This window comes from Myxocyprinus asiaticus, chromosome 46 (genome assembly GCF_019703515.2).
Source record: "Myxocyprinus asiaticus isolate MX2 ecotype Aquarium Trade chromosome 46, UBuf_Myxa_2, whole genome shotgun sequence".
In the NCBI taxonomy this organism is placed as follows: Eukaryota; Metazoa; Chordata; class Actinopteri; order Cypriniformes; family Catostomidae; genus Myxocyprinus; species Myxocyprinus asiaticus.
In genome coordinates, this window is record NC_059389.1 from 6774744 (window position 1) to 6800453 (window position 25710).

At 38.6% G+C, this 25710-nt stretch overlaps 1 protein-coding gene across 1 annotated transcript; it reads right to left on the minus strand.

Annotated features, from left to right (window-relative positions):
• Positions 1–580: 580 nt before the first annotated feature.
• ambra1b (autophagy/beclin-1 regulator 1b) lies at positions 581–24637 on the minus strand. The gene is made up of 19 exons (XM_051690015.1): positions 24402–24637; positions 22136–22346; positions 18484–18542; positions 18193–18376; positions 17784–17956; positions 17600–17666; positions 15308–16743; positions 15107–15193; positions 14107–14289; positions 12109–12189; positions 11877–11977; positions 11422–11532; positions 11013–11201; positions 10682–10836; positions 10118–10257; positions 4943–5041; positions 4615–4814; positions 4094–4216; positions 581–1929 (listed from the first exon to the last, which is right to left on the minus strand). Exons 2-19 carry the CDS (start codon positions 22265–22267, stop codon positions 1397–1399), a joined length of 4053 nt encoding a protein of 1350 aa, XP_051545975.1. The 5' UTR covers positions 22268–22346; positions 24402–24637; the 3' UTR covers positions 581–1396.
• Positions 24638–25710: the final 1073 nt, after the last annotated feature.

The window sequence follows — 25710 nt, forward strand, 5'->3', positions numbered from 1 at the left end:
CTGAATGCAACCATCAGCCAATCAGCTCGGAAGGCTGTTTTGATGAGGTCAACAACGAAAACAACATACTAATAAAAGGCAAATTGAAAATCATCAGCAAAACTGTTGAGTTAAACATAAAAAAGTATCTTTCACACTAATTTTGATGGTCTTAAGTTTGGGTTTTGAACCGTAAGATGGTAAAATTGCAAAATGAAATCACAACGATTGCAAAAACAACCTGGGAACTGACACGCATACACAAGTTAATGGTAAATGGTCACAAAGGTATAAAAGCTCTAATTAAAAACTGCTCAGCGTACCAAAATTCCACTTATGATGCACGTGCGTTCTGCAGCCTACTAGCTAATTAGCATAAGCTCCGCTCTCCATATAAAAGCTGTAGAATTGGACACACGTTCATATATGAGAGATACGAACCATTGTGAAGCTTCTTAAACTGCTTTTTTAACCCAATGGACAAGTAGAGACGACATGCTTCCAAAACTGTATTTTTCAAACCACAGATAAATAAATTCAAATAAAACCATCATAAAATTCTCAGTTTGGAAGTTTAAGGGGGAACGACACACACACACACACACACACACACACACACACACACACACACACACACACACACACACACACACACACACGAGTCTTATCAATCTGAGAACTTTTCTAGACGTTGATCAACCGCATGACTCAAGCACTGGAAGTCACATTATCGAAAACAAAAAAACAATCACATTGAGCGTATTCTTTGATCTGGTTAAGAAAACCATTACATGATGTTAAGAGAGTTGCAAAGAGTTAGTGTTAACTTGTGAAGAGTTCGTAATGTTAAACCATGTTTCTCAAACCGAAATGTCCAGAAGAAAACATTAGATTCCATGAGCTCTAGTTCACACAAGAAATCAGTAGGGACACGCCCCCAGCCTCAACTGGCACTTTGATTGGCTGATCATGTTTCTGGAGCTCGAAAGGGTGGTTTAACTGCGACTGTGTAATGCTGTAACACAGTACGGGAAAAATTCAAGTATGACGCCGTTTCTCATGTGGAATGATGAAAAGTCCGACTCAACCTTGTAAGGAAGAAAAATTATAACTTAAGTGCAACTAGCAAGTGCAATAATGATGCTTCCTCAAAGCAAGAGTCTAGCTGTTTTTGACAAAGGATAAGGCTGTAATCTCCAAGGAGACGCCATGAAAAACGTGGCACTCATTCTTTCCCAAATAAGGCCAAGGTGGGAGGAGTCAGAACAGAGGCAGTGTTCAGTGGCTTTGCCTCAGAAGTTCAGTTCCATCACTGTAACAAATCATCCACTGCAAATACACCACGAAATGCCCCTGCACCATGCAGACAAGTTTTTTACCTGCGAGACATCTGTCTCTACGACAAACAGATGGACGACTATCTGCCATACAGGTCATCGGGGTAATCTCTGCCTCTGCTATCACTGTAGTTATGTTCAGTGTTGTTGTTGTTGCTATGGTTAGACATGCTCAAACTGCTAGGGGATGGGTGATGTTGATGGTCATCATTTTGAAGATCCCCAAATAAGTCCGCCTCAACCATAGGCGACGCCCCTGTGACTTCCGAATGAGCAGTAAACTGTGACGGAAGTCGGAGACTGCTAGATCCCGACCGACCGGGAGCTTCCAATGAGTCTACCAAGGGCTCAGTGTGAAAAAGGGAGGCAGTTGAACTACCGAGTCCAGAAGGTGGTTCTGTGGTCGGGTTTCCAGCCTGAGTTGTCCTCACTGAGGTTTGGGAGCCACGGTGAATCCGATGGCTGACCACGATATTGTTCCCAAAGCCACCCATAGAGGCCATAGTAGTGCTGCGTTCTCGTTGGACCACGGCCGTCATTCCGCCCTCTGCCATTAGGCGGCGGATCCGAGACAGCGCGTCCTCTCCTGGGCCGGGCTCGGCTGCTGACTCCCCTAAAAGTAACCAGGAAGGAAGACAGTGAGATTCTCAGATAGGATAACAGCAAAGGAAACAGTAGTCATAAACGTGTTGATATTTAAGAAATGGAAAATTTGAAATTACGCGAATGTGAACCTAGAGCACATTGACAGCGAATGCAAGGAACCGTATGGGGCCATTCACACAGAACATGCTTTTGCATCTGTTTGCACTATAAGCAGTTTACGCAAGCAACTGTAAGGGGCCATTCATACAAAATGTGCTTTTGCGTCTGTTTGAGCTATTAATAATTTACGCAAGGAACTGTAGGAGGCCATTCACGCGTAACGTGTTATGTATCCATTTGTGGTATTAATAGTTTACGCAAGGAACTATAAGGGATCATTTAACCTCCCGAACACGCTGAGTGTTCCAAACATCATCTGCAGCCTGAAACTGAACTTTTTATAGGAAGTTTGGATTGAATGCACTTAGCTGCATAGAGAGCTACAGGATGCTCCCTATTTAGTGAATGACTTAACCTTCAGTGTGCTGTCTGTCTGCACTGGTCTCAGAACAGTTCGAAATGCACCTTATTTTCATCCTAACTCCATATAAAGCCTCTGAAAGCAAACTTTTCAGCTTTTGGATGAACATGTTGATTCTCAATGTGATAATGCGCTAAGTATAGGATTTCTAAGAAAAAAATGCACTACAGTACATACTGGTGTACATAATGTTTAGCAGCGTGGCGTTTGGTGCTAAATCACTCAAATTTAAAAAATGGAAAATCGGATGAAACTAGAGACTCTAATCTTTAGACTCAAACAGGTTTCAATGTAAAAACTTAATTAGGTTTCATACCAGATGTAGTTTTGTTGGCATTTCTCCCAAAGACAAACTCTGCTGTGGTCAGCGCCATGTTATCACATGACTCGAAAGTTTAACCCTTTACTTGCAGCACAGAGTCTCCTGAACTGAGATCAGTCGATATAAATTAATTTAAATAATGCGTTGCACATAGCAAAGCCAAAATACAACATCCACACCATGTGTACGCGGGGTTGCACAAGGTTAAACAGAATGTGTTTGTGCATCTGTTTGTGCTATTAAAAGTTTACGCAACAAATTGTAAAGGGCCATTCACACAACTCTTTTTTACATCCGTTTGTGCTTTTATTCGTTTACGCAAGAACTGTAAGGGGCCATTCACACAGAACGTGCTTTTGTGTCAATTCACGCTATTAATCTTTAAATGATGCGCCGCATCTTTCTGTTCATTCAGCCTCTTACGCAAGAAAGCCATTTTTTATATTGTGTTGTTATAGAAGAACTTCAGAGACAAAACTTCCTCTCCTGGGCAAAGGAAACAGGATTCATAAACGTGTTGAAATTTGAGAAATAGCAACTTCGAATTATGCGAATGTAAATCTAGAGCACACTGAAAGTGAAGGCCAGCAACCGTAAGAGGTCGTTCACACAGAACGAGTTTGTGTGTCTGTTTTGGGCTATAGTTGTTTTTCTATGTAAACACACTCAAGACGTACGTCTTTGAACATTGCGCCACGTCTTGCGTTCTTTCTGGCCACTTTTTAAATGCTGCGTCAAGTTAAAACAACTTGAAATTTTAAAAAAGTGTCTCAAGACACCTGCAATCTGCTCTATACTTTGCAATGCGTCTAGCTTTATTAATGCAAAAACCCCTTTCAGAAAAAAGACTTTTCTGAGATAGTGACTAGTCACCATATTGCGAGCTGCACTAAGGCTGCTCAAAACACAGTGCAATAGATTACTGACAAAGTTTCCGCCCCTTCACCTTGAAGTCTGTACGTGCAGAATACATTTAATTAAATCACAGTGTGGAGTGTTTAGTTTTAGTAATCACACAAGGTAATGTTGTGATTTTAATTTGATTAATTGTACCCTACTTTTCAATGATAGCGATAACAACAAACAATAACGCCTTAGCAAGTTAACTATTAACTCTGTGTGTGTGCTCATAGGAGCCCATTACACAGAAAGAACTAGGGTGCAGATTAAATTAGACAGGCTAACATCAGGTAATAAAGCATTTGATATGGTAATAACTGTCTAAAGCCCTCAGTAGGACGAAACACAGATCTCAGATAGGTTACTTCAATCAATTTCACTCCATTACCTGTCTCACATGAGAGAAACAGAGTGAGAAAGAGCAGTTACCATGATATGTGGTGGGTAAGCCGGTACGGTTCAGTGATCCCTCTGAAACCGATGTCTGAACCAGTGTATGTGTCATCTCTGGATGTGTATGTCTTTCCGTGCTGGTGCTTGCTGTCTGAACCACTGAAAAAGTAACACATTTTACAGCTCTGAGTGAATATAATCAATATTACTTAACGTAGACTCAGTTACAGAGAAATGAACGGGAGAGTTATAGATGAAACTGGTCATATTTCACCACAAAATCAAAAGAAAGAAAAAAGAAATGTTTTTTAACTTTATAAAAAAATAAAAATGCAAAAAAATATTCTAAAAATATAATTACATTTATAGTTTTATATATATTATATAAATAAAATATAATTGATCATTTTCCCCTTTTGATTTGGGGGTGAAATGTGACCTGGCCATGTTTTCATGAGATTCACCCACTAGGTCACTTTGGATAAAAGTAAATTTTCCATTTATGCAAATGTAAGCATTTATATGCATGTTATGAGTTTGGAAAGTGTGTGTCTTACTGTGTCTGGATGTGTGTGTGTGCTGGTAGGTGCTGGTTGTAGGAAGTTCTCTCTCCGTCTGTGTCTCCGCATTCTGCAGTCGCAACACTGGTGTCTGCGTCCCCTGTGAGGTCACAGAAGGTGCGGGCTGACGTGGCTGCAAGCCAATAGCGTTCATGAGGCCCATGTCTCGGTCGAATCGCCAGCCAGACCTGCTCGTCCTATAAGAAATCAAAGCAGATTAGAATCATTTTGGATGCTCGAATAATAATATAATTCTAAACTAAAAGTTTGTTATGAAAAACTGTTATGAATCAAAAATGGAATTCAGATTGAGTTCATTTCAGACCCTGGGCGTTCCACTCCACGAGTTCGGCTGCTGCTGTTGACGGTAAACAAAGAATCCGAGCTCAGATCCAACTGACTGTCTCCATCACTGCGGAAATCACTGTGAACAAAAAGACATTTTAGACTTCACTGTATTGTTTATACATCCAAGGGAGTTATTTACCTAACTATTGCATAAATAATCTTTGATCGTGTTTTTTGAAGTTAGCATGAAACAATATTCTCAAACCATTATACAACCAAATCCACATTAACCAAGATAAATTTAAAAACAGTGCTTTTTTGTTTTCGAAACGCTCTCTGTCCACACTGCCATTTTCAAATGTTTTCCAAGAGTTACACACTGAAACGTACGAAAACACTTAAAACCCCTTTACTGCGCATGCGAAAAATCACTGTTCCATGTACGGTATGAAACGCAATTGTCCTCGTGTTCTGTCACCAGACAGCAATTCAGAGTATAATTTCCACTGCTTTTGAAGGAATGCAAAGTGAAGGTTGAAAAAAGTAATATTTATCTTTAACAATGCTATTAAAGTGAATAGCAGGCACAACAATACCGCTACAACATGTGCCGCCATCTTCATTGTTTTGTGTTGAATGGATCACATGACTGCGTTGCATGACAAGAGACACGTATTCCTTCCACACTACAACGTGAAGACAGTGTTTTCAAATTTATCCACTTGGGAGAGCGTTTTCGCAAAAGCTCCGTTTTTGTTGTCAAAAACACCGTCTCAGTGTGGCGGAAGGCCAAAACGTAGAGAAAAAGATGCATTTTCAAAAGAAAATGTATAAGTGTGGACGTGGCCTTTGTAATGAGATGTGTTTCCGAATGAAACAGAATATTCAATGAGAATAAAACTGTAGGGAAGTAATAGATTGGATCATGAAAAGTAGTACTAATATTGCGCTATACCTGAACGTGAATTTGCAGTAGACTGCAGAGGACTACTCCCCTCCTGACACACAGCCGGCACCCACTTTTGACGTTAAACTTAAGACGTTAATTGGCATATTGTAAAACCTTTACATTATATTAACGTTAAAAGGCATTACATTATTGCATTAACAATTGGCAAGATTTAAGAAAGGCTGCATTACCTATTTAAGTAGCCTAGAACAGTGTCTACATAGCTATTTATCTATTGCTTGGAATTAACCATTACCCCGTTCTGCCTTGGTGACGTCATCCGAAAAGGAAAGTCGTTTCAGAGGCGGAACAAGTTTATACATTCCAATGAAAGATTGCGAAAACAAACTTTTTTTTTCTTTGGCATAACATGCACTGATGATATGTACACAATAAGACCAAGAACATGCATTAAAAAGTAAATATGAAATTCCAAAGAAGCATCTGATTATTGCGACATATTGCATCTGTCCATGTGGGCTGTGATCTTATTATAAATCAATCAGTTTGGGGGTGAATTCCTCGAAAGCAATAAGCTGCAAAAGCCTCCAAATGCAGAGGTAATATGGCCTGTAACCTCATTAAAAAACTATTTCTCTGCGTCTTTCCAATGGAACACCCGAGTTTCCTGCCACTAATGAAGACGGTAATCTAATGAAAGGGCCTGTCCACGGCTTCAAGTAACAAGGTAGTTTATCAGAAGACTTTATATACCCAACATATATGAAAAGTCACTTATCTATCATTAGGAAATCATTTGTCAGTTAAATTATGAAAGATGACCAAATGACAAACCGATAATGAGTCAATTCTCTGAAATGTTAAACTCACCGAGTCAATATTGACAAGCTTTGTCACACGTTTATGAAAATAACTGGTTGTAAAAATGCGGCTTTTATCACGTCATTAATCAGAGTTTGATTTTATCAGCAATTTCTATAGCTACTGTACAGCCATTAAAAGGCAAAACGCAGTAACTCATGTTTTTTTTTTTTTTTTAAGTAACTACAAGTAATCAGGTCTCTTACATTTTTCTGATGCCAATATCAGTCAACCACTAATCTGCATGCTGTAAAAAAAGCATGGTGGGTCGCAGGTCTGGTTTGGATAGGGACAGCAGGGAAAGAACAATGCCATGGTTCTCCCTTCATTAATTTTTTTACAATTATTATCTCGCATTCAGCGCTTTATATGCACTAAATATGCTTCTCATCTCTTGCAGCGCAGACCACAAAACTGATGCCACCCATTAGATTATCGACAGAATTTCCTAGTTTTAAGCGGTTGGGAGGAAGTCAATCATCTCAAACAGTAGCCCAGACATGCTAAACAGCACTGACCACATTTACATGCACTTAAGAAAACGTATTATTTGTTTTTGCAGTAAGCGGAATTCTGAAACGTCATCAACAAGATGTAACAAGAATGCCAATTACCTTACGCCGTTTAAGGGATTCAAAGAAAGCGTTTAACACACCCAGGTTTCTCCTGGAGAATGCAGCTTAAAGTGTCCATGTAAATGCATAAGCAGCATTCTAACAGGTTTTTGAGTAGCGTGCATGCGTGTGAAAAGACCGGATAACAAACATCCTAGGATGGAGCCCAACAACAAGTCAACAAAGGGGAAAGAATTCAACATTTTTGGGAGTATAGTGGGAAAAGCACATTCACTACAAACTACAGCTCTGGAAAAAAAATTAAGAGACCCCAAATTTTTCTTAAATCAGAATCTCAATATGTATGGCAGCCATTCCATTCCAGTGTCTGTTGAATTCCAGCACAAGCACACCTCATTCTACTTAATGAGGTACTGATTAGTTGATCACCTGAACCAAATCTTATTTAATGAGGAATAGTATAAAAACCACTGCTGTGGTCATCAATATCCTCTTGCAATAGGACCAGCTGGATGGCAAAAACAGTGCAAGTAGTACCTCAAAAGTAATTGGACTAAAATTTTACTATTGACCATGCCAAAAGAATTGAAAAGTTTTCAGTGAGGAAAAGAAGGTTTAAATTCTGGCTTTACTGGCAGAGGGATACAGTGAGCGTCAGATTGCTTCCATCCTTAAAATTTCAAAGACGGCGGTTCATAAGAACAAGGTCAAGAAGCAGACATTGAGGACAACAAAGCTACAGACCGGCAGAGGGTAAAAACGACTCTCCAATGACCGTTATGACCACCAAATCATTCAAATGTCACTCAACAACCGTAGGATGGCCTACAAAAAGAATGGCAAACAGCAGCTGGGGTGAAGTGCACGGTGAGGACGGTTCGAAACAGGCTCCTAGGGACAGAGCTGAAGTCATGCAAAGCTAGGAAAAGCCCTTCATCAATGAGAAACAAAGAAGAGCCAGGCTGAGGTTTGCAAAAGACCATAAGGATTGGACCGTAGAGGACTGGAGTATGGTCAACTTCTCTTATGATTCCAAATTTCAGCTTTGCCCAACACCTGGTCGTCTCATGGTTAGACGGAGACCTGGCGAGGCCTACAAACCACAGTGTCTCGCACCCACTGTGAAATTTGGTGGAGGATCGGTGATGATCTGAGGGTGCTTCAGCAAGGCTGGAATCAGGCAGATTTGTCTTTGTGAAGGACGCATGAATCAAGCCACATACAAGGTTATCCTGGAAGAAAACTTACTTCCTTCTGCTCTGACAATGTTCCCCAACTCTGAGGATTGTTTTTTCCAGCAGGACAATTCTCCATGCCACACAGCCAGGTCAATCAAGGTGTGGATGGAGGACCACCGGATCAAGACCCTGTCATGGCCAGCCCAATCTCCAGACATGAACCCCATTGAAAACCTCTGGAATGTGATCAAGGAGAAGATGGATGGCCACAAGCAATCACACAGTGCTGAGCTGCTTGAATGTTTGCGCCATGAGTGGCATAAAGTCACCCAACAGCAATGTGAAAGACTGGTAGAGAGCATGCCAAGACGCATGACGCATTGGAAATCAGGGTTATTCCACCAAATATTGATTTCTGAACTCTTCCTAAGTTAAAACATTAGTATTGTGTTGTATAAAAATTAATATGAACTTGTTTTCTTGGTATTATTCGAGATCTGAAAACACAGCATCTTTTTTGTTTTTTTGACCAGTTGTCATTTTCTTCAGATAAATGCTCTAAATGACAATATTTTTATTTGGAATTTGGGAGAAATGTTGTCAGTAGTTTATAGAATAAAACAAAAATGTTCATTTTACTCAAACACATACCTATAAATAGTAAATCCAGAGAAACTGATAATTTTTCCAGAGCTGTATATCCATTTAAACATACCAATGTAAAATATCAACTGTCCATTACGTTTGTGTAAATGCGCTCATACATAGGGGTGTATCCCAGAGTGTTACGTAAGAGCGAAACCCCACTTGCAGCACAATTCCGCTGCAGGTCACGATAGAAAGTTAAGGTTACAAACACATCAACAACTCTGGAATATCTGGAAATAAAGCAAAGCAACTGGGAATAAAATAGCAAAGCCTTCCTCAGATACCATGTTTGTAATTTACACAAGCTTCATGGGGAAAATACGTTGCTGTGGAGAAAGCTTACTGACCGATCCGCATATATACGAGAGTAAAGAGTTCACAGTTATTGAGGAGGAAAAGAGCAACATTATGCTATGCTCCAAAATAAAGGTACTATTTTTTCATAACAAATACGATAATTTCTTTTATCCATCAATAGCCATCCATGGTCTTACCTGTGCTTATATGGCATTGCTCTGTAAATGTACAGTAAGAGCAAGTGCATAAAGGGCTTCGAAGTCTGGACTTCCAAGACTAATGGACAAATTATGGACAAAGTTTTCCTCCAGTGTAATATATGTTCTGTTTGATATTTGGAAATAAACCGAACAATAAATATAATGGGTTCATATAAATAAACAGGCTCATCAAATTTTAAAAGGGGGGGAGAGAAAACTTCCCGTATCTTTTGTTGTTGGCATCAACAACAAAAATAATATCACTTAACACATGCCCTTATACTTGAAAACCATTAACAAAACTATGCAAGATAACAGAAAATGTGACCCAGCTACCTTAAATACAGGTTATGTATTTAAAGTATTAAATACAGATTTTATACTATGTTGGTACTGTTACATTTACTATGATTTTACAAAATGTAAAATCTGGGTCCTGAAGCAAAACCAGTTGAGAACCACTAATCTAAAATTTCTGACCAGTGCTCAGACATACATGTATGCCACATAGTCAGCTGGGTGTGATAAAAACTGGTCACTCACACTGGCCTGCAGATGACCAGGTCCCCTTTGTTGGTTCCGTAGGCCAACCCCATACCTGGCTCTGGAAGCCACCGAGCTGAGTTAATACTGACGTGTCTCCTCTGGTCTGGAGCCATGGGGTAGACCACATTAAACATCATCTGTTGGAAAACAAAAATACAAATCTAAAAGCAGAGTCCTCTTTGGAATAACATTTATGAAAGTAGAGCAAATAAAAAGGTAACACACTTAAGATGAAGACCACACTATTGTCCTCTGAATGGTCACTCTAAATATCTCTAAAAGGGATAGCTCACTCAAAAATGAACATTTTAGCAAAGAAAGCAAACCCAGTGTGACCCAGACTATCATTCTGTCGAGCATCTCCTTTGTGTTCCATGAAAAAAAGAAAGTCATATGGGTTTGAAAAAAATGAGGGTTAGTAAATGACAGAATTATCATTTTTCGTTAAGGGTTATGAGTAAACAACTCAATATTTCCTTATTATTGCAAATATAAAAAAATGACAATTTTTTTCTTTTTACGTTTGCATTTATTATAAATGTGTCATTTTCAGGCTCTTACTCTAATAGAGGTCTCTCCTCCGTGTGGCTGCTGCAGACGGAACACTTGCGCCACCATGTGGTCAGTGGTGGGATGAAGCAGAATCCGTCGAGAGGCCAGTCCTACCATCACATAACAGCCCATGGGGGAAAGACTGACTGAGATTGCATTCGGGCCTGAAAAACAGACAAAAAGCAAAATTTGAGACTTATTTAATTTGAATGGTTTCCAAATGTTCTCAGCTGAATTTCTGATTACAATGTCACTCTTTTCAAAACTCTAAACAAGAGGAAGGGCCAAATATGAAAAAGTATCCGAAACTACAGTATATAAACTGCTGTTTAACACTGACCGAATCTCTTGGTGTACAGCATCTCTCCCAGGTTATGGGGTGCAAGGGAATAGACGGCCAGAACGCCCTCATCAGCAAAACCCCGCTGGCTGCTGGGAATGAACACAGCTAACAGCTGCCCATCTGCTGAGATATCACAACTGGCATCGTTGTAGATCTTACAGTGAGGAACCAGCACATTCACAGAGGCTGAAGCAGAACAAGAGAAGAAAACAAACATGCTCTAGTGTTATAATGGACATTTCAATATGGTAGTAAAATGACGACTGTCCATCAGTAAACCTTTGAAGATTCCCAAGATAACTTCCTGTCAAAAAAGCCATAGAGTTTTCAAGAGATTTCAAACTACCTATCTAGATCAAGTTACGCAAACTATTATTATATGTGCAAATTATTGGGAAGAATGTACCATTGCTGATCTCTGGAAGGTCAAACTTGGTGAAATCCCACCACTGCAGCCTGTAGGTGGTGTTGGCAATGTTACTGGCAACGGCCGACTGACCATCACCTATAGACGCACCTGTAGGAAAGTATTTGGGGTAGACCTATAAGAGACTTGTGCTCCATAGCTCAAACATCATCTGAATATACACTGGCGCCCAAAAGTTTGGAATAGTCTACAGATTTAGCTGTTTCGGAGGAAACTGATACTTTAATTCACCAAAGTGGCATTCAACTGATCACACAGTATAGTCAGGACATTACTGATGTATAAAACAGCACCATCACTATTTGAAAAAAGTTGTTTTTGTTTGCAAACATAATTAGGCTAGTTAAGTAATGTATAAACAGTTATGTTACATGAATTTCAGGGACTGGAAAAAAAATAACAATATATACAAAAAAAAAAACATCACAATGTACCTGCTAAAACTCTGTTAATAGAGGAGTGAGTGGCCAGACCTGACTGACCCCTTTCATGGAAGAGTCCAGCATATGGTAAATACTCTGGTAACAGGAACCTCCTTTAAACAAAAAAATAAACAAAACAAAAATATATATGCATAACATTCATAAAGTGTTGGGAAAGAGTTTATATTAATGCATGCATTCATTCTTTTTTAAATCTTGTAGTGTCACAAATTCTTTCACTGACCGTGGGACAAAGCGCCCGAGAGACGGGGCTGACATTCGAGCGTTGCGTGGCATTCTGTGTCTTGTCCTGTCTCCTGGCTCCCTGTGATTGAGAGGAAAAAAAAATGTTTATATATAAAATACAAAAACACTGGTATGTCCAGAAAATCCCTAACAATGATAATTTGCTCATGCTGTTCTTGTATATGATTCTGGTTTGTACTTTAAAAATGAACTATAGCGGTAAAAAAGACCCATTTAACAGACAACGCACTAGTAATATTACAATCATGTAACAGTAATAGTAACAAACTACTATCAATTAAACTAAAAATAATTACACACTGAGAATATGATAGGGTTCATACAAAGGCTTTAAAGTTCAATTCAAGGACTTTTTAAGCACATTTTTATTTGTTTTCAAGGACTATGCTCAAGATGTCATTAAAACGAATTCTTTATTTGTTAATTTTAAATAAAAATATTTTATTCATTCAGTTTATTTATTTTTATAAAACACCACTTATTACAAGTACAACATGTCTCAATGAGCATCTTTAACTACACATTCTCACAGTAGCAATTCTTGGTTCATTCATGATGAAATTGATGTGCAATTATAGTGTGCTTCCTATGCTCCTTTCCAGCAAAAGTGAATAACTGCATCAGTAAACAGATTTATGCGAGGAACTGACCCAAACTGCAAATGGGTCATTCTCAAAAAATGTTGACTTTCCAACTTACAAAATATTGAAATTTTCCATTCTGTTCAGTTGTTGCCTATAAATGCTGAGGGTAAACATTTTATAACATGTTGACCTTAATTTTTATACATAAAGGACAACATGGCTGTTGTTCTTTCTTTTATTATTTAATTTTGTTTCACGAATGCAGCAAGGTAACACTAAGTTAACACTAATGAGAGTTAAATAGGTTACAACACCAAATATTTTTGTGTGAAATTATTAGTTAAAATTTGAATTAACTTTTTAGCATGCTGGGAAAAAAAAATCACTATATGCATATTTAAGCAGCCTCTGAACTTTGACCGTAAAAAAAAAGTTTTCACAACTTTTTGTATTTAAAAAAGTTTTACAACATAAAAAAAAAAAAAAAAAAAAGGTTTTAACATTGATAACACCAATGCCATGAAATCAAGGGACAAACACTCTTTAAATTATTATTAATAATTTTGTTTTGCTTTTTTGCACACTTGCTCGGCCTTGCACTAATGCTTTTATTAAAAATAAATACTAAATAAATACATAAATAACTTTACACATCATAGAAGTGATGTACCAGATGAAGGGAATTTTTTTCAGGCAATTGACAATTTCAAATCATTAAAGGTTAGGTTATGGAATGATACCTTTTAATGTATTTATTTATTGCTATTTGAATGCTTTTTCATGACTAAAAAAGTCAAGGGACATGCTTGTCAACATATTTTGATACTGACCCAAATGCTGTCAGAAATAACCTATTTTGTGAAACACAAAGCTTTCTATACACAAGGGGGCGCTAGATGGCTCACAAAACTGAATCCTCCATTGATCTGCATTCAAATCTCAGAATGTTTTACTTCTCATCTAATTTTTTCACTCTGGAGAGAAATGTTTAATTAAAACTTATAGCTGCAAGGATTCATACTTGTTAAATCCATCACAGCAGTCTCTATAAAATATATATTTTTAATCCTCCAGTAACAATTAATTGTGATTGGCTCATTCTGAACAGCGCTGCCAAAAGTAACAGGTGCCACGTGACAGCGCCGTCTATGCGCCGCCTGCTTCAGCGGCAGTCTAGTGGTCTGTTGTCGTGTTTTTCCAAAAATAAATAAATACATGTATTAAATGATCTAAGCAACGTATTTTACGATTTTCTATAATTCAAGAACTTAAGCACCTCTTGGTAAAAATGGCTTTTTTCAAGGGTTTTCCAGGACTTAAATTTGAAAAAGCCAAATTGAAGTACTTCAAACACCTTGTACGAACCCTGATATAAGTATCATCAGACTCACTCAATGTCCTCATAGTCTCCATCACTGGCCTCTGGTGGCGTGGAGATGGGGTTGTTAGACTGGCTGTCGGATTGAGAGTTTGAGAGCGTCCGTAGGCGATTCTGTAGGGAACGCTGTCGAATACTTTCTCTCCGAGACAGATACTGGATCATCCTCTGGGCATAATATGCAGCTGGAGACAGTCTGAGGAAAAAGAGAGGTTAACCTATATATATAATAATTATTATAAATGCGTAACTACGAGATGAAACATTCCCAACAAATGACTGTGCTCAATTTTTTATTGCTTAATATGAAATATCACAGAAGCTCATTATAAATTCAATTATTTTGGAGGCCCAACCAAATGGGCTATTGGTTAATAATATTATTTTCCCAGCCCACATAGCCCATATTTAAGCATGTGTCCTTGGTGACAATAGCTGAAAAGTCGTTTCAGAGACGTTGATACGTTTTAAAGGGATCATGACATGCCTTTTTTATTATTTTAGTATGTTCCTTGAGGTTCACTTATAATATTAGTATTTATATATTTGTAAAACATGATAATTTTCCACCCTCTGTCAGAAATGCTATGTTTTAGTGCTGCTTCTCCTTTAAGACTTGACAGTACACGCCCACTGTTATGATTGGCTCTCTGCTCTTGACTGACCTGCTCTCTCTACTTGCCAACTCATTGCTCAGCACTACTGGAAGGGCTACGAAAGTGATAAGGTAAAGTAAGCCTTGCTGTGTTATTGTGGAGGCAGTCAGATGGCATCACAATGTGGAGAAAGTAGAGAACGATTTGTTTTGGCAGCTTGATTTCAAAAAATGCTCTTTTTGCAGTGCGGAGGAAGTTTTGAATTCTGAAACATACAGTATGTTTTTATAGTACAATAACCTCTTATATGTCAAAAGATCAAGGAAAATTTTATTCTTCATGGCATGACATCTTTAATGAAACTCATACACAATAAGAAAGTAAAGAGTATCAATTTGGAAACTTTGAAACAGGTACCTGGCAGGGTCTGGGTATATCGGATGATCTCTGGACCCCGACATATCATACCGAGAGAAAGGAAACAGTGAGGATTCCAACAACCTCCTGAGACATAATAAAAGATTACAAACAAATAAGATGACATTATAACCAGATTTAGATATCACCTGGTTGCTTTGTTTTCTTTGCTTCAACTAAAAAAAACACAGATATTCCTACCTCCTGAGTGAGTCCTCGTCTGGATTATCAACAGGCACCTCTGGGTTTAAGGCGTCTTGTGCTGCCTCAGAGGAAGCGCTGGCCGTAGGCTGCCGGTACACACTTTCCCACTGCCCCGTCTCCTGATTATACACCAGACCCATGGGCTGCTGCCCCTGTAGATCAGAAGAGGCTTCACCCAGCTCCATAGGCCTCATCTCAGGGGGTTGGGCCTCCACTCGTGCACCTTGACCCGGGTCCTCAAAAGGAGGCACTGAAAGCGGCCAAGATGGCCTTTCTTGAGAGGCAGACGATGAGGACGTTTGACCAGAACGCTCCCATCGCTGGGTGTCATGGTTAAAGGTAAGAAGGTTGTGACATGAACGACAGCGATTGGGGTGGTTTTGAGACGGCCCGGCGACTGTCCCTCCATTTCCAGTGTTGGAGGTGGAGCTATGATGGGAAGGTCCTGGGCGTTCAGTGTCCATACTACTACTGAGCAGCTCCTGCATGGGTCCCGGTCCGCCCGCCACTTCTCGGCTGGCACCAGGTCGCTCTAATTCTTGCATACGCTCGTATTCCATGAAGTAACGGCTCAGGTTGCACTGCAGAACATTCCGTATGGAGGCGGGATTGTTGCGTTGAGTGTTGTCATAGAAAGGGTGGTGCCCACTGCTTGTGCCATCGTTGGCTCGACCCCGGTTGGGCTCCATGCCAGGCAGCACAAGGCCCCGCCCCTCGGTAGCAGATGTGTATATGGGTGACGATGAGGAACCATCTGGGAACCTACGTAAGAAGAGAAGATCCATAGAGGAGGAACTGGTTCTGGGAGGGGGCACCACACCCCTTGATTCTCCTCCAATTGGACCCAAGCCATGTTCATGCCCTGTACTAAGCAGACTTCCAGACCAATCGGCACCTGGGAGACGCCCAGGAGCCTCAATAGGGCCTGGTGTTTGTGACCCCATGGGATCAATTGTCCTAAGGGGAAGGAGACCCTGATGTGTAGAGTTTCCAGACGTCCCAATGAACACACTGCTAAAAGCCGAGGGGCGGTCCGTGGAAGGGCGGGTCTGACTTGGGGCGGGCGTAAAGGCAGAGGGGCCCGACTGAGTCTGTGGTTGAGGCAGAAGGTGAGAAGAATCAGAAGGTGAGGTGGCGCAGCGACTGCACAGGCAGCCCAGACCCAAGTGCTGTGTGCAGCCCTGTAAGGCAGAGCGGTCTCCCGGATCCGCTCGCACCGGGTACTGGAACCGGGGCACGCTGGGAGGCTCTCGCAGCTCTGAAGCTGGGCGGGACTGATCGCCAGATTGCACCCCAGATGAGCGGGAGGATAAGATGTGGAGGAAATTGTGCAGGATGGGTGTGCGACGCACAGGCGGGGAACGCAAGAGAGAACGTTGGCGGAACAAAGCCATTTCCATACTGTCCATAGGGACCTCTGAATCATCTTCATTCTATTTAACACACATACACAAAAACATCAGCAAGACACTTTGAAAAACATGATATTTGGCTGTATTAGGAATAGAATAATACTCTTACTATTTCTGTAGTATGTATGTGGTGCACAGCTTCCAAATGTTCTGTATGCACTGAATACCCACATGACCTACTACATTTGCCAAATGTGCAATATAACAAAGCACACATGCTCAAACTTGCCCTTTTACTTCCACAAATGAATATCAACCTTGATTTTTAACTCATTATTAAAGATAAAAATGAACATTTGAATGTTAAAATGAGCATTTGAATTTTGGATGTGTACCAAGCACTGATGACGACTTACATTTTTGGGCTAAAACAGAACGTGGGTGTTTGAGATGCATTTTAAAGGTTGAATTTCCTTTTTAATTGACACAGCTTCTAAAAAGATGTGTAGTTAATGCACTAAACTCTTAAGAAAAAACAGTGAGACACGACGCAACGTCAAAGACATCCATCTAGCGCATGCTTACACTGGAAAAGATGGTCGCGTTTGCAGTGAACGGTGAAGAGGTGGAGGTCTTTGGCGGTTGTGCTCTCTTATCAGCATCACACTGCATCAGCGTTAGGTACGTACACACAACTGTATTGCATGAAAAACACTGTGGTACCGTTGATATTATAAAGCCTGTGTCTGTGGTAGTACTATGGCACCGGTATAGGCTACTGTGCAACACTAAGTTAACATAGAATTGTCTATTGAAGAGTTTCTTAATATAATTTTTCAAATATAATTCAAATTTTGGCAATATTTCAGTGAACTGGGTATATCAGTGTATAAAGGAAACACAATACAGATATAATGGAGAACAGGCCATTTCTCACCTGCTGGTTGGATGGGTTCACAATAGCAGTCAAAAGATTATGACCTAGAGGATCAAACCTCACCAACCTGGTCCAAAAAACAAGGATCAACAGTTAAAAGAATATGGGAAAAGAATATTCAATACCACTACAGCAAATCAAATGAATGTATAAAGCCATGACGTAAACAGGGCTGCTTCCCCACCGGACACGTTCAGTCTCGCTGGCGGTCTTGACCACAGCAAATGGTTCTGGTCTGCTCCAGTCCCAGAAATGTAGTTCATTGTTGGTGGCGATGAGGAGGAGTTGAGCCGTGGGGTGGAACGCTAGAGAAGCGATGGCTACATTACTCTCCGTAAACCAGCTCTCACTACCACCCTGTGAATGAGAGAAACATCCACAACATTAATTTAAACTTCAATGGCAGGGCCTCTGGTGTGTGTGTGGCTAAATAGACTTATAAAATTATTCATAACCGGAAGAATTACCTTGGGCTGCCATTTTATGGCTTGGAAATCAAACATAGAGTAACGTTCAAGATAAGAGAGTTTGCTTAAGGGGAAGGGCCGCACATCTTTTGAATATCTAAAACATGAAACAGCACTGATGCTCACATGTAGGTCCCAAATGCGAACTTCTCCATCAAGACAACCAGAGGCCACCAGGCCAGGGATGGTAGGGTGAAAGGTCACACACCAAGGCGTCCGTCGGTGGCCTACCAGAGAGTGCAGGCACTTTCCTGTTTTGACATCTGTGATGTAGATGTTATGGTTGACATGTGTTGAAGCTACAAGATTCCTATAAAAAAAAAAAAATACAACGTTAGAGAGAAAAACATGAATAGCATCACAAATTTTCACATTTTTTATACCTATGTTTCTTTTTTAATCAAAATAATTCTTTACCTATCTGGGCTGAAGGCCAACAGGAAGGTTGATCGTGGATTATCAGGTAGCTCAACTTTCTGTAGAAACAACACATATAAAATACATTAGAAAAATACAACAACTCAAAAGTTTGAATACGCTTGTCTTCATTTAAGCATCTCATTAGGGCTGTCAACATTGCTGAGAAACTAAATTCAAATTAGATTAAAATTTTTGAGACATTATTTCAGATAGTGGGGGGAAAATTTTTTAATCGACATTGTCTTTTACATCCACAAGGACGCAACAATTCAATATAAACCAATCAGCACCGTATTGTAGCAAATGTGTAATCCAAAGAACATATCTGGCTGTAAAGAAATGTGCATAAAGTCAAAAGATTTAGCCAGTTCATATTCTCAAATATTAAGTAAAAATGTAAAACGAGAACAGAAATGCTTCAATAGATGGTTCTGTTAACTTAGTGTTGCACAGTAGCCTATACCGGTGCCATAGTACTTCCACAGACTCAAGCTTCAAAATATCAGCGATACAACAGGGTTTTTCATAAAATACAGTTGTATGTGTGTACCTAATGCTTATACAGCGAGACGCTCATAAAGGGGCAAGCAAAAACATAGTCAAGACATAATCGCCAAAGACTTCCACCTCTGGGGGCCGTTCACGCCGAACACTTCCGTCTTTTTCTAAGCAAGCGTGCGCTAGACGGAAGTCTTTGACTGCTGCGTTGTGTCTCGCTGTTTTTTTAGCGTCTCGTGCAGTAACAATGCATATTTTTAGACGCTGTGTCAATTTAAAAGGAAATTCAACCTTTTAAACGCATTGAGACATCCACAATCTGTTTTATTCGTTACACTGGGTCTGTTTTAGCCCAAGAATGTAACTCATAATAAGTGCTTAGCACATGTTTAAAATTTGAATGCTTATTATAGCTCATTGTACAGTTTTATTTTAAATTCAACAAATATTAGAATTTTTCATTTTAATTGGACAGTGTGGTGAGCAGGGCGGAGCCGAGCGGCGTCTGGGAAGATAATTGGCGAATGACTTCCACATGCGCGCCACACCGGCCATGTGTTCCAGTGAGGGGAGGCGGGAGTATTTAAGGAGAAGAGATAGCGGCAGAAGGGAGAGAAATGCACGAAGCTTGTCCATGTTCTTGTGTGTGTTTTATGATTTGACGTAGATGGCTGAAAAGCAGTGCGTGCTTTTGTTTCTTTACACACTGAAATGTCATTAAATGTCTATGTGTTTGTCAAGCCGGTCCCAGCTTCCTCCTTACCTTCTTAATTGTTACAGACAGCCTTACATATTATGATCTTAAGAAGCTTTTGATCTAAAGCATAATGCTTTTTTTTTTTATTAGTTTTGTAGACAAATATAAACTGTGCCTGTTCAGAAATGTTTCAAATTTGAATTCAAGTTTATTTTCACCAAAGTTGAACCCAGGAGTGTAGAAAAGGCAGATTTTGGAAAAATCATAATAATAATGAGAGATTTTTGATTGGTTTAAAAAGTACCTATTATGGTTTTTCAAACATTTCCTTTAATGTAGTGTTATATAGCTGTTTGTGAATGTAAAAAAGTGCATGACAAATGGAGTTATTGACTCCTAAAAGAAAGAACCGATTCTGAACACCTGAAATGAGTCGTCAGTAATTCCAGACTTACTTCCTGTACTAACCTACGTAATTTGGTAACCACCTCTGGTCTTCACTGGCTGCTCACGAACAGCTTTGACCCACCCTCAAACACTACACTAAGTGGTAGACCAATCAAAACAGACTGGGTCATCTGACCAATCAGAGCAGAGTAGGCTCTCTGAAAGGAGGAGTTTAGAATGAATCCTTTAGAACGGAGTCATTTTTGACACTGGGAAAAATAGGTAATACTTTAATTTATATTATGAGTAAATTAAAGTGTTTTTTGACATTGGATGCATGTAAATCTATTGTATGAGACCTATAAACAAAATCAGGCACGTTTAAAAACCATAATAGGTGCTCTTTAACATTTTGTTGGTCATTACATAAGGAACCCATACTTCCATGTGTGTTTTTGTATAGTTTTGATTCATTTCCTATCATTCTAAGATGTGTGTCCAAACCTTTACTTTTAGTGTATATTACTTGCAGACATGGTCTTTGCTACATTCTGGAAATTGAAAGCTTTAACACAATTTATTTACACAGAACTGATTGTCTAATTTTAAAGGAATGTGCCAGATTCAAAACAAGTTACGCTCAATTGAAAGCATTTGTGGCATGTCCTGATTATTTTTTATGTTGATTACCACAAAAAATAATTTGACTCATCCCTCGTTTTAAAAACAAAGAACAAAAAAACAAAACTGGAATTGCAGTTAAGGCCGAATTATACTTCTGCGTCGATTCGAACCTACGGCGTAGGCTACGCGTAGCTATGGCGGTTACGCCGTAGTCTGACGTGCACCTCTCCAAAAATGTAACAACGCTTTGCATCGACGCAGGCATCAACAGCTGTGATTGGTCCGCTTTGTAACCAGAGACTGTACCCCAGGATAACAAAAGGGATATCTGAGGTAGCATTGCATTTTCTCAGAGATTATTTTAAGATCTATGCATCGTATCACATGGTAGCTGGACTAGGGAGTATTGTTTTAATCAAGAACATCTGCTGTTTTTATATTCTGTTTATGTTTCATGAAGTTACAAGCGAAAATGTAACAAAAGGACAGATCTGTTCACTACTTATAAACTCTGCGCTTCTTTTAACTCTGGGCTTTTACTCTCTCTATATATATTTGCTATGTGAGTGATACAATATTTGTTATATTTTACTTGAGAACTTTCTGATCTGTGCAATGTAAATTTGAGTAAATAATCATATTTTATAAGTTATGAAAATGGAACACTTTTAATTGGTCAACAAATTAAAAAGCACCTGTTTTGAGTTGGTTATATTGTCACTATACATTGCAAAGTCCAGCTTTTAAACTTTAAAATGACACTCATTATGTGTTGGTCAAGAGAGTAGGCTAGTTGTTCATTAATTTGATGGGCAAGCATACAGTAAATGCCTAATATTTTTTATGTTTAATCTGTATCTACGTATGCTATAATAATTTAATGAATTGCATTGCTTTTGTTAATTTATGAAATGCATAATTATTTCAGAAATAAAGGCATTCTCTCAATATAATATCACTTAGCTGTGTACTCGCAGAACAACACAGATACACCATGCAGAACTATAAATGCAAACCAGCGCGTTGGCCACATGTGGCTATACTTTTGAAACTGTGCCCCATTCATTTCCGTTGTAAGTCTTCGGACTGCAATAATCCATCTCCCTCTATTTTTCCTCTTTTGGAAAGTCATGAAACATAATAGTGGATTTTTTCTTTTACTGTTTGAGCAAATGGGAATTAAAAAAAGGTTTTGCTGTGGTCTCCAACTCACCACTATAGTTTTCGGAACTTTACGGTTCTATAGTTTATTTCCATAATCAAACCCACAAATGTGAAAAGATCCATCAGGTTCACAAAAAAATAAAATAAAAAATAATAATTAGTAAAGCACATTTTACCTTCCCTCTGTTAATAAAAATCATATTAGCTGGACTGTATATTAATGTCCGCTCAACACTATAAGCCAGAGAGATCAATTAGAGATAGTGGTTGATACTCTACCTGGCTCTGCCATTTCATCCAGCGGGTCCGGTCCTCCACCAGCTGCTGCAGGAGCCGCTGGGAGCCCAGCGCATGAGCTCCTCTCTCTCGACCTGACAGAATCAGCACAGAGTTCCTGTTCTGCATGGCCATTTCTTACTTTTGGGCTCTTGTGGCCCGGCCGCTGGCCTTCCTCTTACACAAACACCGACTCAGCAGCCGGCCATGCAGACTGCAAGAAAGAAATAAGACAAAAAGCAGATGTTAGGCAGTATTTTAGTCTCAGTTTATGCACTTTTAATTGATCTTTCATCATTACAATCAAAGTGAACGGTGACTGAGGCTGATGTCTCCTTTTGTGTTCTACAGTAAAAAGTCATACAGGTTTAGAACAACATGAAGATGAGTACATGATGACATAATTTGAATTTGAGCACTTTAGTTGTAGGACTGTCACAAAAGGACTATCACGAACAGCCTGTACAGACAGTTCAGTCAACATTCCCTGTTTTTCTAACCACATTTCAACACACATGCATGTAGTTTAAATGACAGGTCATGTCCAGGCTGATCGTGCAATAAAACGCTTCAACTGCAGCATATGTAATACAAATATCTCTTGAATACAGCTATTCAGTAACACAATGATCTGTTTTGGTTCAATTGGGCCCCTGATTTGTGGCCAAACAATCAAGTCACCATCACGGCACCATCTTTTTTGTGCGTCCCGTGTGCGTCAATTTAAAAAGTTACTCAGAGGTCTTTAGAGGACAAAAATGTCTGCGTCAAAAATATATATTATATATTAATATTATTTTCCACTTTTAATGAGTTAATTTTTTTTAACCAACATCAGTCCTGATCATAACTACCAAATATTTAGTCATTTTCAGGATTTTAACCCTTTAAATGCCAGTTTGTTTATATAATGCTACTGCTGTTTTTTTATGATAAAAACAACAACAACAACAACAACAACAACAAACACAAAAAATGAACTATTTTCCATGTACTAAATGCTAAGGGGAATTTTTTTGGATTATCAGTCTGGGATATGTCAGTGATTAGCAACAACATTGATTTTGATGCATTACTATTTTTTGTGCAGTGTCAGATAAAAATAAAATAAAATAAAAACCTTAGAGGACAAAAATGCCTGCGTCAAAAAACTGCCATATATTTTATATTCATATTATTTTCCACTTTCACTGACTTAGATTTTTTAACCAACATCAGTCCTGACCATAACTACCAAATATTCATTCAGTTTCAGGATTTTAACCCTTTAAATGCCAGTTTGTTTACATAATGCCACTGTTGTGTTTTTACACACACACATCCACACAAATTTCTCAATACACGCATACAAAACACACCCACACAATTTTAGCTGCATCATGTATTCAACTGGCCTGCAGTGCTCTATAATACAGCAAACAGAAAATAGGAAAAAAGTATGTACTTGCTCCATAGGCTAAACATGAGAAAAATGGCGCCATCTGGTGGAAAATATTAAACATTAAACAAATTTTGAAGCCAGGGCTCCGGAATGAAAGCATAATATAATAGAATTCATGATTTTATGCTTTAATGGCACTGGGATCAAATACTGCAGTTTTAATGGGGACAATTTTTCCTGAAGGTCCTGAGTGTAACTATTGTGTGTACACAGTGTATTATAGATGTATAATAGGAACCCCCCAAAATACACACCTTTGTCAAAATGTATGCTGTTGGCATTAACACAGCCAAATGATAGAAAAACAAAAATAAAATAAAAGACAAAAATGTGCCAAAGGTCGCACAAGAGTTAAATATCAAATCTATAAAAGGACATTCTCCGGGTGCTTTGCCGTAACGTTAAACCAAAATGTAGACTTTACTTCGATCATACTTAACATTTAACCACAGATCAATAAGATTTTATGTTACTGTGGGCAATTGAAGCCCTATCGGAGGTGCTGAAACCGTGTAAACAAACAAGACATTTAAATCAGCAACATGCCAACGAAACCAACATACACATTTAATCAAAAGCAAACCAGATGAGACAAAATCTGAACACAAACAGCTTTGATAAATCTTATCGTGTAACTAACAATAACTCACTGTCGTGCCCGCCCAAATATGGAAACTGAACAGAGGCTACAATGTTAGCCACCGTTTATTCGCTATAAACATTGAGTTCTTTGGACATATTTTAGTTCTGACAGGTGCACAACCACAAATACGTTCTTAGTATAGCAAACTATTACTGAATCTGTGAATATATCGATGTTTAACAGACCTGTTTTGTTGTGTTTGTCACTGAAATGTCATCGAAAGCGCTTCTAGCCGCTTGGCCGAGCTGGTTTCCTATAAACCGACCTGAACTGACAACAGAACGAACCGAACCGCCGAGCAGGTTACATTCATCTCGTTTTGGAGTGTCTCGATCAAACCGCTTGTGTTACCGGGGCATGGAGAGGTTGTATTAGGGTGGCTATGGGAGAAAAGATGCTAGCTAGCTGGTTAGTGAGAATCTCGACGTAGACAGGCATACTAATCGACAGCAGACACAGCGGTGAGCTGCGTTAGATTGAATAATCGATTGCAGAGTGAATCGTCTGTCTAATGGAATTGTGGATGCTGCTTGGAATATTTCTGTTATACACACAATGTCAAAGGACTATGATATTATATAATTTAATATAGTCTGCATAGTAATGTATAGATATAGTAATGTAAATTATTATAAATGTATAGTAAATATTAGCGTATATGAATTTACTCTGAACTGATTCATGTACTGTATAAAACTTATTTACTTAAATTTAATTTTAATCTAATTAGTATTCTTTAATATTATTAAAACATTCAAGTAAAATTTATATAAATTATAATGTATTAATTAAAAGTAAATTAATAAAAAGTATAAATTATATTTTTAAATAATAAAAAATATTTTATTACTAATTATTAATTGACATTTTTTTTATTAATTTTTAATTGTTAGCATGGCAAGAAGTGTTTTTTTGTTCTTTTGTTATTTGACTAAAATCACATGTCATTAAATCACATGTCATTAATCTATTTCCGTTAATGTTTAAGTAGCAATGAATGAACTAAGAAACATCGCCTGTTTTTAAATATGTTAAAAACATTTATTTGAAGTCAAATTGTGCAACTGTATCAAGAGACATCTGACTTTATTGTGCTTAGCAAACTAAAATCTAAAGACCACATAATTCTAAATAATTTCTATCTGATTACTATTATGCAACAATCACAACACATATTACGCTATGTTAAACTATTGCACGTCGTAAAATATTGCACAGTAATGATGATAAATCCATATCATCCTAATGCACAGTTATTTGCTTGGCCTCTCACATTTACCAATTATACTTCACACATCTCTTAAAGACATACAATCTGATTTCATTTTATAGCAAAGCTGGTGTGCTTTCTTCCAAGTATGTATATAGCTGTGCATTGCTTCTTACATTTTATTCTATTATATTCTAATATACCACAACACTTTGAAAATAAATTATATTAAATTCACAAAGTCTGTACAACAACTCAAGCTCTTAAGAATGACACCTTAAATT

What these genes read in the sequence shown, in the direction of transcription:
- ambra1b (XM_051690015.1), bottom strand. Translation starts at nt 22,267, where the DNA reads ATGGCCATGCAGAACAGGAACTCTGTGCTGATTCTGTCAGGTCGAGAG. An exon ending in GAGGAGAGACCTCTATTAGA is followed by an intron (nt 10,258 to 10,681) that starts GTAAGAGCCTGA and finishes GTTTTCCAACAG; the next exon opens with ATGATGTTTAATGTGGTCTA. An exon ending in CACACACACATCCAGACACA is followed by an intron (nt 4,217 to 4,614) that starts GTAAGACACACA and finishes TTACTTTTTCAG; the next exon opens with TGGTTCAGACAGCAAGCACC.